The sequence below is a fragment of the Lynx canadensis genome, chromosome E2, assembly GCF_007474595.2.
Source record: "Lynx canadensis isolate LIC74 chromosome E2, mLynCan4.pri.v2, whole genome shotgun sequence".
Classification (NCBI taxonomy): Eukaryota; Metazoa; Chordata; class Mammalia; order Carnivora; family Felidae; genus Lynx; species Lynx canadensis.
Window position 1 is genome coordinate 48549464 of NC_044317.1, and position 14780 is coordinate 48564243.

At 57.2% G+C, this 14780-nt stretch overlaps 3 protein-coding genes across 3 annotated transcripts in view; all 3 read right to left on the reverse strand.

Annotated features, from left to right (window-relative positions):
• The window catches only part of MEGF8 (multiple EGF like domains 8), a 40270-nt gene extending 37829 nt beyond the window's left edge, over positions 1-2441 (reverse strand). Inside the window, 1 exon segment of the mRNA XM_030297346.1 lies at positions 1555-2441. Coding sequence (XP_030153206.1) covers positions 1555-1741 — 187 coding nt within the window. The 5' untranslated portion in view covers positions 1742-2441.
• A 1004-nt stretch (positions 2442-3445) lies between these two features.
• On the reverse strand, positions 3446-11332 carry TMEM145 (transmembrane protein 145). Its single transcript, XM_030299705.1, is given in 16 exon segments — positions 3446-3544; positions 3546-3725; positions 4213-4419; positions 6548-6668; positions 7501-7673; positions 8438-8531; positions 8679-8757; positions 8841-8921; positions 9285-9353; positions 9463-9534; positions 9650-9734; positions 9842-9943; positions 10028-10114; positions 10197-10274; positions 10391-10465; positions 11213-11332. Coding segments are annotated over 16 exon segments (1692 nt in total). The 3' UTR covers positions 3446-3475.
• Positions 11333-13318: 1986 nt separating this feature from the next.
• PRR19 (proline rich 19) lies at positions 13319-14525 on the reverse strand. The gene is made up of 2 exons (XM_032591509.1): positions 13919-14525; positions 13319-13832 (listed from the first exon to the last, which is right to left on the reverse strand). The coding sequence occupies exons 1-2, from the start codon at positions 14517-14519 to the stop codon at positions 13360-13362; spliced, it is 1074 nt and encodes a 357-aa protein (XP_032447400.1). The 5' UTR covers positions 14520-14525; the 3' UTR covers positions 13319-13359.
• Positions 14526-14780: the final 255 nt, after the last annotated feature.

The following is a 14780-nucleotide window of genomic DNA, read 5'->3' on the forward strand; positions in this document are numbered from 1 at the left end:
CCACACCTCCCCAGTGTCCCTAGCAAAGACCATGCTCTGCGGCCTGCAAAGGGAGGCCCTGCATCATCTGGGCCATCACACTTCTGGCCTTTGCCCAGAACCTCCTCTGGGGGACCCCTCTCTCCTTGGAGGCCAGCTTCTACATCCCCTGCCGAGAGGCCTTCCGGACTTTCTGGCCACTGCCTTTGGACTTCTCTTCCACCGTCCCTACTGCCCTTGAGGGTACAGCTCAAAACCACAAGGTCCTCCACCCTCTAGTCACTCTTGTCTATTCTGTGTCCTAGTTAATCAAAAGCGTCACACCCTCTTACTTCCAGGCCTTTACATGGTCTATTCTCCTTGCCTAGAACACCCTTCTGTTCCCTCCTACAACGCCTCTGATCTGAGCTATAGGCCAAGCTAAGTCCAGATGTCTTTCATGGGTTTCCCATTCCCTGGGGGTGAGTTTGCTTCTCCCACTGGACTAAGAGCCCGTAAAGATAGTGATGGGGCCTCTACATAGACTGTTTCCCTCTGGAATGTTCTTCCTCTTTCCTGGCTGACTCCTGTTGGTCTTTGAGGGCTCAGCTCAGACATGTCCTCCCCCAGGAAGCCCTCTCTGTTCTCCAGCCACCAGGCCAGATACCTCTTCTGGGCTCCCCCAGGCTCCAGGGGTTCCTCTGTCACAGTCCCAACCTCTCTGGGCAGTCACTGTCTGTCTATTCATGTGTTTTGTCTTCCCCACTGGATTCTAAGCCCCAAGTCATCAGGGATCGCTAGAGTTGTCTTAGTCACTGTTATGTCCCAGTGGCAAGTATGATGTCTGGCACATGAATGACTGCAAAAAATGCTTTTATTGAAGTACTTTAAAAATAACAACAGTATAGGGGCACCTGGGTGGCTCAGTTGGTTAAGCGTCCGATTTGGGCTCAGGTCATGATCTCGCGGTTTGTGAGTTCGAGCCCCATGTCAGGCTCTGTGCTCACAGCTCAGAGCTTGGAGCCTACTTTGGATTGTCTCCCTCTCTTTCTGCCCCTCCCCCACTGACGCTCTGTCTCTCTCAAAGATAAACATTTAAAAATTAATAAAAAAATAAAAAATAACAGCAGCATATTCTAATGCCATTTATTGTGTATTTACTATGTGCCAGGCACGTTAAATACTGTTCTCGTTTCATTCCAACAATCCTATGAGGTCGGTACTATTATTATCCCCACTTGGGGAGAGGGGAAGCCGAATCTCAGAGAAAGGAAGCTGCCTGCCCAAATTCACAAAGCTACTGAGAAGCGGGACTCAAATTTGAAGCAGGTGGTTGGGCTCAGAGCCTGAGTTGCTAACAATTATTCAGAATATCTCTCATTGATGGCTCTTGGCTTGTAATTGTCCATCTGGGTCTGGGTGCGACTCCCCCACCAGACTTCAAGGCCTTCCAGGGCAGGGCCCAGGTTGGCTGCATTTCAGAGCAAAGGACCTGGACCAGAACCGGAGTCTGGGAATGCGGTGAGTGGATTAATGAGTGTACAGATGAGTGAATTAGCGAATGGGTGAGTGTGTGACCCACGCGGCCCCACTCACCCTCGATGAGCCACTCGCAATTGCCATTGACGCTGTAGTTGCCCGCACCATCGGTCACGAAGCCTGGCGCCTCCCGCAGCACTTGCCGCTGCCCCTTGCAGTCCCCTGCCTGGGCCCCGGGGGACAGCGGCCCCAGCAGGGCCAAAGATAGAGCCAGCGCCACGGCCAGAGCCGGGCGCAGGGCCATATCCGCCTCCCGCACTGACTTACAGACGGGACAGGCCGTAGAGACTGGGGAGGACCCTCCACGCGGCGCGAGGCCCTGCAAATGTGACCTCTATAGACGCGACATGGCCTTGTAGACCAGGGAGGTCCAGGAGTTGCACTCCCCCAGAAGGGAGCCGCCGCTGTAGACGGGCTGTGGAAACCGAGGAGTAGATCCTATAGACCCACGAAAGGGCCTGTAAATGGGGTCGTTATGGATGGGGCCAAGCCCTAGGGACCGTGGGAGTCGCTTATAGTCACGGGCCCCCATAGGCTAGCTGACCCCATAAACGGTGTCCAGCAGTAAAAGACGCGAGCCGCTGCAGGCCGAAACGGACCTTATATACGGGTGGGTCCCCAGGGAGCGAAGGGCTCCACAGCCCGGCGGGGGCCTCTATAGAGGGTGCGGGTCTTGCCGGGCCAGACCCGGAAGGTCCGGGAGAGACCCCTCCAGCCGGGGGCGGGGCGCGAGCGGGTGTCGGGGGCGGAGCCCGTCTTTAGGGGCTCAGGCCTGGACCCCATAGACGCACTCCCTGGCTCACCCACCCGCGCCTCCCTCCGGAGCCGGATGGGCCAGATCAGAGAGACGAGGGGACGCTCGGGCCAGAGCGGCCTGGGAAGACCCGCTGGGAGGGCGAGGGGGCGGGGGCCGAGCGGCCGCTGTGGGAGGAAAGATGGAGAGGAGACGAGAAGTCGCGGAGCCGCAGGTCAGAGCGGCCCTGGGAGGACTGCAGAGCATCCAACCCCACCCCTCCACAAAGGGAGACTTCCGGAAACTTCCCCGCCCATTTGTTCCCACACGCGTGCGCAGCAGTGGCCTCCTTGGCCTGCGAAGAGAGAATCACACATGCGCAGTGCCAAAATTGTAACCCAAACTCGGGGTACAGGTGGTTGAGCAAAGCTCGTGCCACTGGAGGGCGCCTCTAGCTCTGACTGGAGAAGAGAAGGTGAAGATAAAGGAGCGGCGCAGTAAGAGGGTTCTGTTAGATGATTCATATCTTCAGTTCTCCCAGATTCTGGGCCAACGTGAAGGCCCCTCCCCAAATGCCATTTCACAGATGGACACACTGGGGTCCAGAGCTTGGAACAGTTCGTGCTCAGCCCCGCCTCTGAGCACCATCGAGATATAAAGAGGCCATTTTATAGATAAAAACTTAACGAATCCGCTTTATTTTGGCAAGAGGGGAAAAAGTCTTTCTGCCGGGGACCTGAGGGAGGGCCCCCGGATGGAGACAGGGTGGGCAGAGCACGGGTCCGAGGTCGCAGAGATCCAAGGGAAGGTTTCAGAGTCGAGACCAGATTCACAATATCCGTCCCAGTAGCAATGGCTCGGGGTCGCGGAGTCCTGGAGAGTCACGGGCAGGGTCCCGACGATCGTCCCTGGTGTTCCGGGGTCCGGCGGGATCAGAGGTCTCGAAGGGGGCCAGGGGGCCGTAGGTCTCGGAACAGCGGGAGCCCAGAATCCGGCGCCGCTCGGGGCAGGGGCTGAGGGAGGGGACGGGGAGAGAGGCTCCCGCGGGACCGTTTGGCACAAGAGTCGGGGGTGGGGGGTGGGAGTGGGGTGAGCGGGACAGTAGGCCACCCTACCTGGGCGCGAGGGGTGGGGAGGGTCGGGAAGGCCTGGGATGGCAGAGCCCGGGGGCCGGGATAGAGCGGGGATCCGGAGCCCGGCCGGGGCCCGGCGTGCGGCCCATGGGGCGGGGGTGGGCAAGGGTGCTCAGACCGGGGGTGCGGTGCCCCCGGCCGTGTGCATGCTGAAGTATTCGGTGAAGCCGGTGTGCGGCGCCGGCCGTCTGGGGCACGAGCGGCTGGTAGGGCGGCGTCGGGCCATCCAGCTCGGGTCGGCCCGCCTTGGGGAACCGAGCGGGAAGGGGCGGGGAGGGCCGCGCCCGCTCGGCCGTGGTCACCACGCGGCCCCTCGGGGCCACCGCCGCCGCCACCGCCGTCTCCTCCACCTGCTTCCCGGCCTGGAGGGGGGTCAGGGTCAGAGGCCGTCCGAGACCCACGGGGGGCAGATGCGGCCCCGAAGGCCGTCCCCTCCCCGCAAAGGAGCCCCCCTCCCGAGGTGTGGGCGCTGGTGTCAATCAGGGGAAGGAGCGGGCGGCTGGGCGCCTGGACAGCGGGGCCAGGTACTCTAGGGGCGGCGTCGGAGCGCGCCGGGCGAACTCCGGCGGCGGCCGGGGAGTGGGTGGAGAGCCGCGGAAGGCAGGTGGCGGGGGCACGGCGCGTGGCGTCTGCGGGGGCGGTGCGCAACAGCGCCAGGACCCAGTCTGGCAGGGTGGGCGCAGGCGCCGGGGGGTGGTCGCGGCGCGGTGTTGGGGCTCGGGGCGTGCGAAAGGCAGGGGGTGGGCTCAGGCGCCCGGGCGAGGGGGGCGGCGGCGGGGCCGGGAGCGGGGTCAGGTACTCCAGGGGCGGCGCCAGCAGCTCCTCGTGCGCCGGGGGCGCGGGGCTTACGGAGGAGGCGGGCGGGGGGATGGAGAAGAGCTCCGTGAAGTTGGGCACCGAGTCGCTGATGAACGTCACGTTCCCATAGACGTGCTGCGGGAAGGGCTTGTCCGTGGACTGGCTCCCTCCCGGGCCGGGGGCCCCGGCTGAGGCGATCTGCGACGTGCGCACATGGTACGGGAAGTTCTTGTTGGCCGCCGACGGGCGTGTCATGATCTGGGGCGACAGGCCAGGTGCTGGTTGGAGCAGCACTGTCCGGGCCTCAGGCTGTCTCCTTAAACATGGGGTCGTAAGGATTCCCCCTCACTGGACATCCCCCACCCTTCCCTGCAGTCCTTCACTCCGGGTTAGGCTCTCCTACTACAGGCTCTCACAGTTCGCTGAGTTCTGACCTTTTTCCTCCGTCGCAACCCTGACTGCCCTGCGATGCTTCCTCCATCAGAGCCCTGATCACTGACATCACTGGGTAAGTTTCAGTGGCCTTCACTGTCCGGTATGATACCCACTAGCCATATGGGGTTATTTACATTTAAATTAATCCACATTAAACCAAAATTTTTGTTTTCAGTCACACTAGCCACATTAAGTGCTCAGTAGCCCCACGTGGATAGTAGCTATTGTATCAGAGAGCACAGAGTATAGATAAAATATTTTCATAAACACAGAAAGGTCAATTGGACAACAACACCTGATAAACTCTAGAATGTTAGCTCTGTGAGGGCAGGAATTTGTTCATTCCCTGCTGAATCCCCAATACCTTCTAGAACAGCACCTGGCACATAAGCACCCAATAAATATTGGTTGAATGTAGAAGTGTGTCCCCAACTAGTCTAGTAGATCTTGAGAGCAGGGACTGGGTGTGACTCGAGCACTGCACACGGGAGCCCAGCGCGACCCCTCTAAGGTCATGGGAACAAGCAGCTGAAAGCAGTAAACAGCGGAATGGGGCTGTGCTGAGCTAACTGCATTTTTACAAAAGAAACTGGCTGAAGATGAAATATAGCTAAGAGGGCACTGCACTTGGGGGCCCAGGGCCTGCACCTCACCTCTCGCCCCCCAGTTTTTTGAGCATGAGACCTGGGACATGTCGATAAAGCTCCCTGAGCCTCACTGGGGGAAAGGGATGGCAGCACCTACTCGGAAAGATGAGGAGAGGGCAGAGCTTGGCCCATGATGGTTCTCAGCATTTCTCCTGTTTCTGTCCCTTTCTGAATTCCTGCAGAGCTTCAGGAAGGGCTGTCTGGGAAGGTGAGTCTGTACCTAAGTCAGGCTCTGGGGTAGAAGATGGGGGACCAGGCCATCTGTGACTGAGTACATTCGCCACCCAGAGCACATTGTGGACCCCTGCGGTCAGAAGCCTGGATCCTCATCAGTGCCTATGCTCCTGTCTGGCTCCCTCTTATGGTTGGCTGTGGAAGGACTGGGCGCAAAGGCCCTGCCCTCCTACCAGAGGCCATGGAGCCCTGGCAGGTCACCTCTCCTGTTTGGACCTTAGCTTCCCCTTTCTGTATAGTGGGTGCAACGACCATTATCCATCCTGTCCTGGGGCTGCTCTGACACACAATTAAACAAGGTATATGAACTGTCACCCAGAAGCCCAGATAGGATATAAACCACGGCAAAGAAGAGGTTTAGTGCTGATCCCCTCCAGATGTCATTCAGATCTAGGCCCCCTGGAGCCCCAGCCTGACCCACTCCACCTGCTTCTTCCTGAACAATGGTCTGTGATGGTGCAGCAGATGGAAGAACGTGTCGGCGAAGGGTGGAGTAATGACCAAGGGGTTTGGGAAAGGCAGTGGGATACAGAAGGGAAACGTGAGGGGGCGGGGGGCAGTGCACAGGGTCAGGAATGGGGAGGGGCTGAGAAAGAGGGTGGGGTTCAGTCAGTAGAGCATGAGACTCTTGATCTCAGGGTCACAAGTTCCAGCCTCACATTGATGGTAAAGTTTATTTAAGGAAAAAAAGAAAAAGAAAAAAAGAAAGAAAGAAAGAAAGAAAAAAAGAAAAAAAAAAAGAAAGAAAGAAAGAGAAAGAAAGAAAAAGGAAGGAAGGAGGGAAGGAAGGAAGGAAGGAAGGAAGGAAGAAAAAAGGGTGTGGTCAGTGGAAGAGGCTAGAACACAAGGTGGGAGAGAATAAAAGAGGCTGGCTTCTTGGGGGGACAGAGTAGAATAGCCTGCAGGAATCCAGCAGGCTCTTGGTAAGTGTCTGTTGAATGAGTAAAGAATGAAGAGAAGGAAATGGATGGAGAGCTCAGAACAGAAGGTCCAGGCAGTTCAGGGGTTGGGGAGTTTCACCCACTCTCCGCCCATCAGGCTCCCACCCCCACCTGGATGCCCTTCCTCACCAGGAACACGCCATGGGCATACAAATGGATCCCCAGCTGGATGCCATTGACAATCTTCTCCCGGGCCCACTTGGGGATCCCGAAGTTGGCGATCAGGGCCATAACAGGAACGGCAAAGAACCTGCAGGGGAGGTGCTGGTTCAGTAGAGACACTGCCTCTGCCCTCTTCCCCACCCCATGGCCCCAGCCCCCCTGCCACGCACACACGTAGGGCCCAGGTGTGTCCCAAATTAGAGAGAAACCAGTGTAACCTTCAGAAGCCAGAGATTAAAAGGGGGCAGGAATCCCACTGGCCTGGGAAATTCTGGAAGGCAAAGACTAGGTTGAATTTAACTCCATTCCACCCCACCCCAAATCCTGGCACCTGATAGGAAATCAAAAGATGTTTGCTGAATGCATTAACATATGATAATAACAATTAAGGACTTAACTGCAAGCCAGACCCGTCTCTAAGCTTCTCACGATTGTAAACTCATTAACTCACAATGACTCTTGGAGGCAAGTACAATTTCCATCCCCATTAAACAGATGAGGAAACTGAGGCAGGGCAAAGTTCATTGATTTGTGTGAGGTCATACAACTTACAAGCTTTAGAACTGGGATCTGAACCCAAGCAGTCAGGCTTAGAATCTGCCTACCGTACGACTATGTTATGTTGAATGATAAAAAATTACAACTAGCTTTTATTGAACACCTACTACGTACCAAGCACAAGGCCCTTCTATAGTGCCCTAGGCATGCTCAAGATAACTCTTTATGGGTAAGCAACCTGAGGCACTCTCTCTCTCTCTTTTTTTTTTTTAATTTGGGAAAATAATTTTTTCCAGGTCACGAAGTAAGTGGCAGACTGGGTCCGCTGCCTGACTTGCAAGCCCATCAGCCTCACTGAAGAGGGTCTGAGAAATGGGAAGCCCCACAAGACAGGGACAGCTTGGGGGCCCAGCACGTCTCACCAGAGGGTGTAGGCAGCAAAGAAGGGCACGTAAAAGGGCTGCTTCTCCGGGAAGTGACGCAAGGAGATGAGCACAGCATAGCAGAACCACACGTAAGCCGCCACCTGCAGCCCAATGAGCCCATAGCCCGCCGGCGACTCGTACGTGTATAGTACCTGGCCTGGGTCAAAGAACTGCACCCAAGGGAAAGGGTTCATCATAGCTTTGACCTCCTGCCCTCCACACAAGGACCCCAGACCCTAGGCCCCTCCCCCCACCGGCACCCAGGGAGCAGAGCTATTGGGTCAGGACAGAAGCAGCAGGAGAGAACAAAATGGAAATAGAAGGACATGGAGGTAGAGTGAGGGTGAAAAAGAAAGAGAATACATTCTCTACCAGGGGTCCAACATGGGGCTAACCACCTACCATGCGTAAGTTTTTCCATTTGCGTCAACCCAATGAGGTGGGTCTTCTTAACACCCCCACTTCGCAGAGGGGGAAACTGAGGCTAAAAGGGGCGGCTTTTGGCCAAAGGCAAAGCCAAGGTGATATAAAGCCTTAGAGGAGCCCTCTGGGATAAGTACGACCCTCCCAATTTTACAGAAGAGGAAACAGGCTTAGAGGGGGTGGGCATCACCCAAGGTCAGCTAGCTGGGAAGTGGGAGAGCCAGAGTGGAATCCAGGTCTGCGTGACTCCTGAACTCTCAGTCATGACATTGAGTTTAAATGTGACAGACAGTGAGAGACAGAGGGAGGAGGAAGAAGGCTCCTCAGAGATGGTGAAGAGAGGAGGCATGCACTTAGAGAGACAGATGGGCAGGCAGAAATCGCAGAGTGGGAGAGAGCGAGCCAGCTAGAGTGCGATGTGGGGAAGGGCTGGCAGACAGGTGGAGGAGGTGGCCAAAAGCTTGGGGAGGGGCGGAGAGGCAAGGCCTGGGCAGTGGGAAGCGGCACTCACCTCGGCCTCGTAAATGAGCAGCACCACGTGGGTGAGAGTGTACAGGGTCATGTAGACAGACAACTTCACGGAGCCCGAGTGGCTGATTCGGCCCCTGGCAGCAGGCCATGAAGGGAGACAGCAGGGGTGGGGGCTGTCAGGGAGAAGCGGGAAGCCATCCCCCCCAGATCCACCCCAGTGTCCTGTTCCCTAGCCCAGCCACACCTCCCCCCAGCACTCCCTCCCGCCCCAGCCTGGGCACCGTGTCACTGTGAATCCCTTCCCCAGAAGGATGAGCATCAGCAGGAAGATGAGGAAGCTGGAGGAGAAGAGCAACTTGGCTGGGAGAAGGGAGGAGAGGGCGTCTCAGACATAGGGCTCAGAGGGAGCCCAGGCACCCTCCCCTGGCCCACTTCATTCTCACCCAAGATCTTCAGACTCTCGTTGCCAATGCCATCAGTGGCATACTGGCCCCAGTAGATGCAGAAAAACAGGAGGCTCAGGACTGAGGGGAGAACGGGCAGAGGGAGGAAAGGACAGAAACCAGCTTTGGGGCATCACTGTTCCCTAGCATTATGATCCAGACGGCCAGAACCCCTCCTTCATCCCCATCAGGATTCTAGACCATTTACGCCCACTGACGTCCTAGGAGACTGGAGCCCAGGCCCCAGCCCCTCTTCTTCAGGATCCAGATGTCCAGGCCCCCAGCCCCTCCTCCCTCAGACCCAGGGGTCCTGGCCCCCAGCCCCTCCTCCCTCAGACCCAGGATCCAGGCCCCCAACCCCTCTTCTTTTCCTCAGACCCAGGTATCTGGACCCTATGTCCCTCCTCTGACAGAACTCAAAAGCTGGGATACTCTGAACCTCACCCTCCACTCCTGCTGCAGCCATGAACATTTTGTAAGTTGTGTGGAGCAACTGACGACCTTTCAGTAAATCTAAAAGAAAAGTAGGGGAAGGTGGTTCACAGACAGGAAGGGAGACTGGCTCATTCCCCCAACCCTGCCCCCCATAACTCCTAACCCCACCACCACGTACTGGACTTACATCCAAAGTAACAGGAGAGGAAGAAGATGAGGAGGAAGATGAGGAGGAAAGTCACATCTGTCTCCAGGATCCCTGCCAATTTTGTAGAAGGAGGAAATGATGCAGTCAAAGCTGGGTGTCCCTCGGCAGTGAGCACCCAACTCTAGACCTCCACAAAGATTCTGGTTTCTGGGTCCGCAATGCTCACCAAACTCATCAGCCGAGAAATGCCGTGTCCAGAAGGACTTGCCATTGGTGAGGACCATCTCATACTCCAACTGCAGCCCATCTCCCTGTGGGAAGTGGGGAGGCCTAAGTGGGGAGGGGGGACCCTGGGCAGGTAGAGGGTCACCAGGAAGGCAAGGAGGAGAAGGCCCAGGTGGCCGGCCCAGCCTCTTACCCCACACTTGCTGAGTGCGATGTACCACCACCTTTCACGAACCGAGCGGAAGCTTCGGCCACTGGAGCAGCTCAGGTAGCGGGTTCCGTCCTCTGACACTACCTGGGAAGGAGCAAGAAGAAGGTTGAAGCCTGTCTGCGCAGCCCTCGGGCCCTTGGCCTTCAGCATCTGCCCATTCCCCCATACCTGACAGCCTGACCAGGCATACTGGGTGGTGAGGTTGATGACCTGGTTGTTCTCAGGCCTGATCACTGACTCCTTGGCCAGGCAGTCCTGGGGAAGGCAGGGACATGGTCACTCCCTGGCCAGCCTCGGCCTTCTTCCCTCTCCCATGCACCCTCCTCACAGCCTTCACCTTGTCCCCTGCCTTGTACACAGCCGGCCACTGGGATGGGTCGTCGAAATAGAGGAGGATGTTCTGACAGCACTTGGCCTGCAGACCCAGAGATTTTGAAGTTTGAGGGTGTATAGGGAACTGGGGTAGCCCTTGCCTTGGGAGGCCAAGGGAATATCTAGCCTCAGCATGGAGAGTGGTGGGGGAAGGCTCACCTCAGGGTATCGGAAACGGAAGTCCAGTCGGCCGTAATCCGAAAGAAAGCAAAATCTTGTCAGGAACACCCAATCCTGGAAAAGGGGCCCAGGCCTCCTGAATCCTTGAGAACTCCCCAACTCCATAGACCCCCCAACTTTCCTTCCCTAGTCTTGGGTACCTGATTTCCAGAGAAGCTTAAGGGGACCAAGTTACCTCCAAAATTCTTGTGATCCCTTTACCTTGGGTCCAGGATTCTTGTCTCAAATGCCCCCCACACAAGTTTCTTCTCCTCCCCTCAAACACTTTTCCCATTTTCCAAGTGCACTGAGAAAGGACCTGGAGGGCCAGGTGCCCATCCCGGCCACCTTCAGTCCCAGACACCATCTGACTGGCATCCCCCGGTTATCCACACGAGTGCCCCACGGTGGTCCCAGAGACCACCTCCTACTGGGTAATGTTCCAAACGGCCCTCTCCTGGCCCTGAGCAGCGGTGTGAACTCCAGGCTCTCTACGGAGTGAAAAGTGCTGTCCCTTCAGCACCACCTTGGCGTTCTCCCAACCCCCACCCCAAACTCTCACTCTCCCAACCCGTCCCTCCTCCCCGCCCAGCTCTGACCTCAATGTCCCTCCTACAACCCTCAAGTCTCTTCTCGACCCCACGGCGCCTCTCAGCCCCAACCCTGACCCAGTCCTCCCTATTATCCCCAGCCCCAATCCCACCGCGGCTCTCAGGGACGGCCTGGGAAGGGCGGCAGGGGGCGGGGCGGCACCCTTCTCCTTCCCTTCCCTCCGGTCCCCAGGGGCCCGGCGAGTGGCAGGGGAGGGCCCAGCGCGCTCACCTCCTTGGAGCTGAGGTTGCCCCGCACGTACTTGGCCCGGGCGCGGGGGAGCAGTGGCAGCAGCAGGAGCAACAGCGGTGGCAGCAGGCGGCACAGAGCGGGCGCGCGCGGGGGCTCCATTCCGCCCGCTCCGGGCCCCGGCCCCGGCCCCAGCTCGGCTCCGGCTCCCGCTCCGGCCCGGCGACGGCGGCGAGAGCGCGCGGGCCGGCCAGCGCGCGCCCCCGATTAAAGGGGCCGCTGGGCGCCGCTCTCCCCGCCCCCTCCTCCGGGATGGCCCTGCCTGGCGCCTTCTCCATCAGCATGGGAGAGGACGACCCCTCCCCATGCTCTCTACTCCGCCCCAGCCTCAGTTCTCCCTTCTGGGACTCTCCCTGATACCTCTTGCTCCCCTTGTCCTACCCTGAACTCACATTCCCCCGAGCCGTGCCTCCTCCTCCAGACAGCCATCTCGGGATGACCCCCAACGTACAGACCCCAGCTCTGCCCTGACCTCCCCGCCAGCTTAGACCCCAAACTGCTCTTTGATGGCTCATTCCTGCCCTCATGACAGCCATCCCCAGCAGTGTCCACCCGAGATCCCATGGGCTCTGTGAAGTGCCCACAGAGACACGGAGGCTGGAGAGGGTGAACCATTTGTTCTGGGTCACAAAACACGGAGATGGCAGAACGCTGGGTCACAATCACTACATTCCATTGCCTGACCCTGTCCAGTCACTGCTCACCGGGGTGTGAAACCGGGTTGCTGCCAGAAGAGGTGGTGTTGTGAGAAGCCCAGAGCAGACCCAAATCAACCCTCTGGGTTCAAAACCCAGCACTGCCACTTTCTCATTAGACTTCAGCCAAGTCGTGTGATCTCCCAGTTCAGTCCCCTACCGGCTGGTACCAACCTTATGGTTTCCCAGTGGGCAATGAGGATCCCTGGAAGGCTTTACAGAGCAGCGTCCAAGTCCCTCAGCTTCATTTCCCCTGATCAGATTCCAACAAACATTTCTAGCTTCATTCCTCCCCCTCCACTGGAAAAAAAAAAAAAAAAGTGCTGCTCCTCAAAATATCATTTTAAAAAACTTCCTAAGCCAAGGGGGCCAAGCAGAAAACATAAGTGCACAGAACACTTTCAGTGGAGAGTGTGGCACCCATGAAAAGGCAGCCTCTGCTACTTGGCTTGAGCCAGTTGTTGCCAGAAGGGATAGTAGGTCTGCTGCCAGATTCTTTTCCTTCTTTTTTTCTTTCTCTCTCTCTTTTTTTTTTTTTTTTTTTTTTTTTGTTTTTGAGAAGCCAGATATGTGTTAGGCTTTTTTTGTTTTGCTTTTGTTTTAAAGCAAACTGATTTGTGACAGTAGGCAATTAATTCAAAAATTTTAAATGTATGTTGGGCCAAAGTTAAAAAGTCTGTGGGGTAGATTCAGGCCTCGTCTCCCATTCCGGTCGTGATCTTGCACACACGGTTCCTATGTCCACTGGACCAGGAGCCCATCGAGGGCTGGACCTGGACACGACTCACTCTAAGTCCCAGGATATCCTAGGAATATGGACTGAATGAAAATGGTTCCACATCCCCTATTTGCCCTGCTCCAGGCCTTGCACATACTGTCCCATAAAGCAGCGTTTCCAGAATTCCCTGAAATGTTCTTTTCTTCCTCTACTAGTAAGTTCTTACCAATCTTAAAATGTGTAAAGGTCTACCTCTGCTCCTTTCTGAGGAACTCCCTCATCACCAGGGACGAATCATCACTCCCCCCTTGGACTCCCTCAGCCCCTGCACCTCTCTGTCCCCAAGATGCAACCATTGGGGCTGGAACTGTCTGTGCCCACCACTGGACTGGGAATCTTCTGGGGACACAGCCACAGCAGCACTCCTTCTGGGGCCCCAGCATCACCAGAGCTGAGCCTGGCACATAGTTGGCTTCAGTGGGTAGATGCATTGGACTGACTGAACCCCAGGTTTCCCCAGCCTGCTGGCCCTCAAATCCCAAGAAGGTGACAAGTGATGGTATCTTCCCCTCCATCTTGGACCCAGAACTCAGAGCAAAGCAAAGCTGCTTGCTTGGGTCAGCCACTCACTGAAAATCAAGGGGACCATGAAGAAGGTACTTTATTGAAGTGATCAGGAGTGCGGGTTTCCTGCCCCTAGCCCAGCCTCAGTCCCCTCAGTACAGTCTCATAGGTGGAAAGGACCAGGCCTCTGGGCTGCTCTGGGCCACCACCCAGGAGAGGCTGGGCAGTGGGGCAGGAGGGCTGGGGCTCCAATCCAGGGCAGAGGTTCGGGGCAACAAGGGTGATGGTGGCTGAGGCAGGGGTTGTTGTGGGCCGACCCCCCAGGGCCGGGGAGGGGGAGGTGTGGCAACCAGCCAGATGCTTTTCAGTAGGTCAAAGGCTGTTGGGGGGCCCCAGGCTGCCCCAGATGGCGAAGGCAACAAGGGCAAAGGTGGTGGCCAGGGACCTTTTGGTGGCGCCAGGCTCACCCTGTGCACCAGGGGAGTGCTGGAGGTGTGAGGCATGGAGAAAGTGAGCTCCTTTGTCCTCTGTTGCCTCCTCTGCCTCCTCTCCCCTGGGGCCTGCTCCGGGCTGTTGATCCAGGAGGGTGTCATCCTTCGTCTTTCAGGGCCCCCAGGCTTGGTCCCTGGCACAAAGGAAAAAAGCATGGGAGACAGCTGAGCTACAGCAGACAAGGAGAAAGGGATCACAGGAAGTAGGAAGTGGACTCACCTGGTAAGGGTGGCTGGCAGTCACGGAGCACCAGGGTAAGGTCAGGCACGCAGCCATGGCAGGCCTGTAAAGTGCCCACGATGGCATCCCTGGCCTCCTGCACTAGGTTCCTCCTGGGGAAGGCCTGTGGCAGAATCAACTGACACTGCAGCTCCTCCAGCAGCTGCCCCAAGCCAGGGAGCTCTGGGGGACTGGGTGGGCCTGGGCCTGAGCCTCTAGGCACCTGGTTCTCCTTGCCCCTTGACTGGGGAGCTGGTTCTTGGGCCCAGCTTGGGCTTGAGAAGCGTTTGGTGGGGACTGAAGGGGTGCCGGGCTCCAGGGACCCACTGCTAAGCAGCCGTGCCACATCCAGAGATTTCACCTCATGATTAAAGAGACCCCAGTGCTCCCGGCTCAGCCGGCCCTGCGTTATGACCACGACCTTGGGAACAGTAGGGGCCACAGGTGGATCCTGACTGGTCACAGGAGGATCCTGATGGGTCAATGGCCGGCGGCTGCCCATCAGGGCCTCATTACGCTCCCGCCTTGTCTTCCGACGACGGACACGACCAGATTTCTCAGGCCGCTGGAAAGGCTGGGGGCCTGGCCCCCGGGGGTCCATAATGTCCTGGAAGAAAAAGATAGGACAGTCATCATCATGCCGATAAATCAGGAACCTAAAAGTGAATAGTGAGAAGAGAAGATAGTTTGGGGTGAGGTGGAAGGCCTATTTACAGAGACAAGATGAGAATAAGATAGTGGGTGGGTAGGGAGTGATTGGCAAAGACTTGGTCAAGGAAGGAGTTGTAGGGGTTGGATGGGGTCAAGGGAGTCACGGTGAATGGGGAGGTGTGTCAGAATAGAGAATAGACAAGGGGTTACA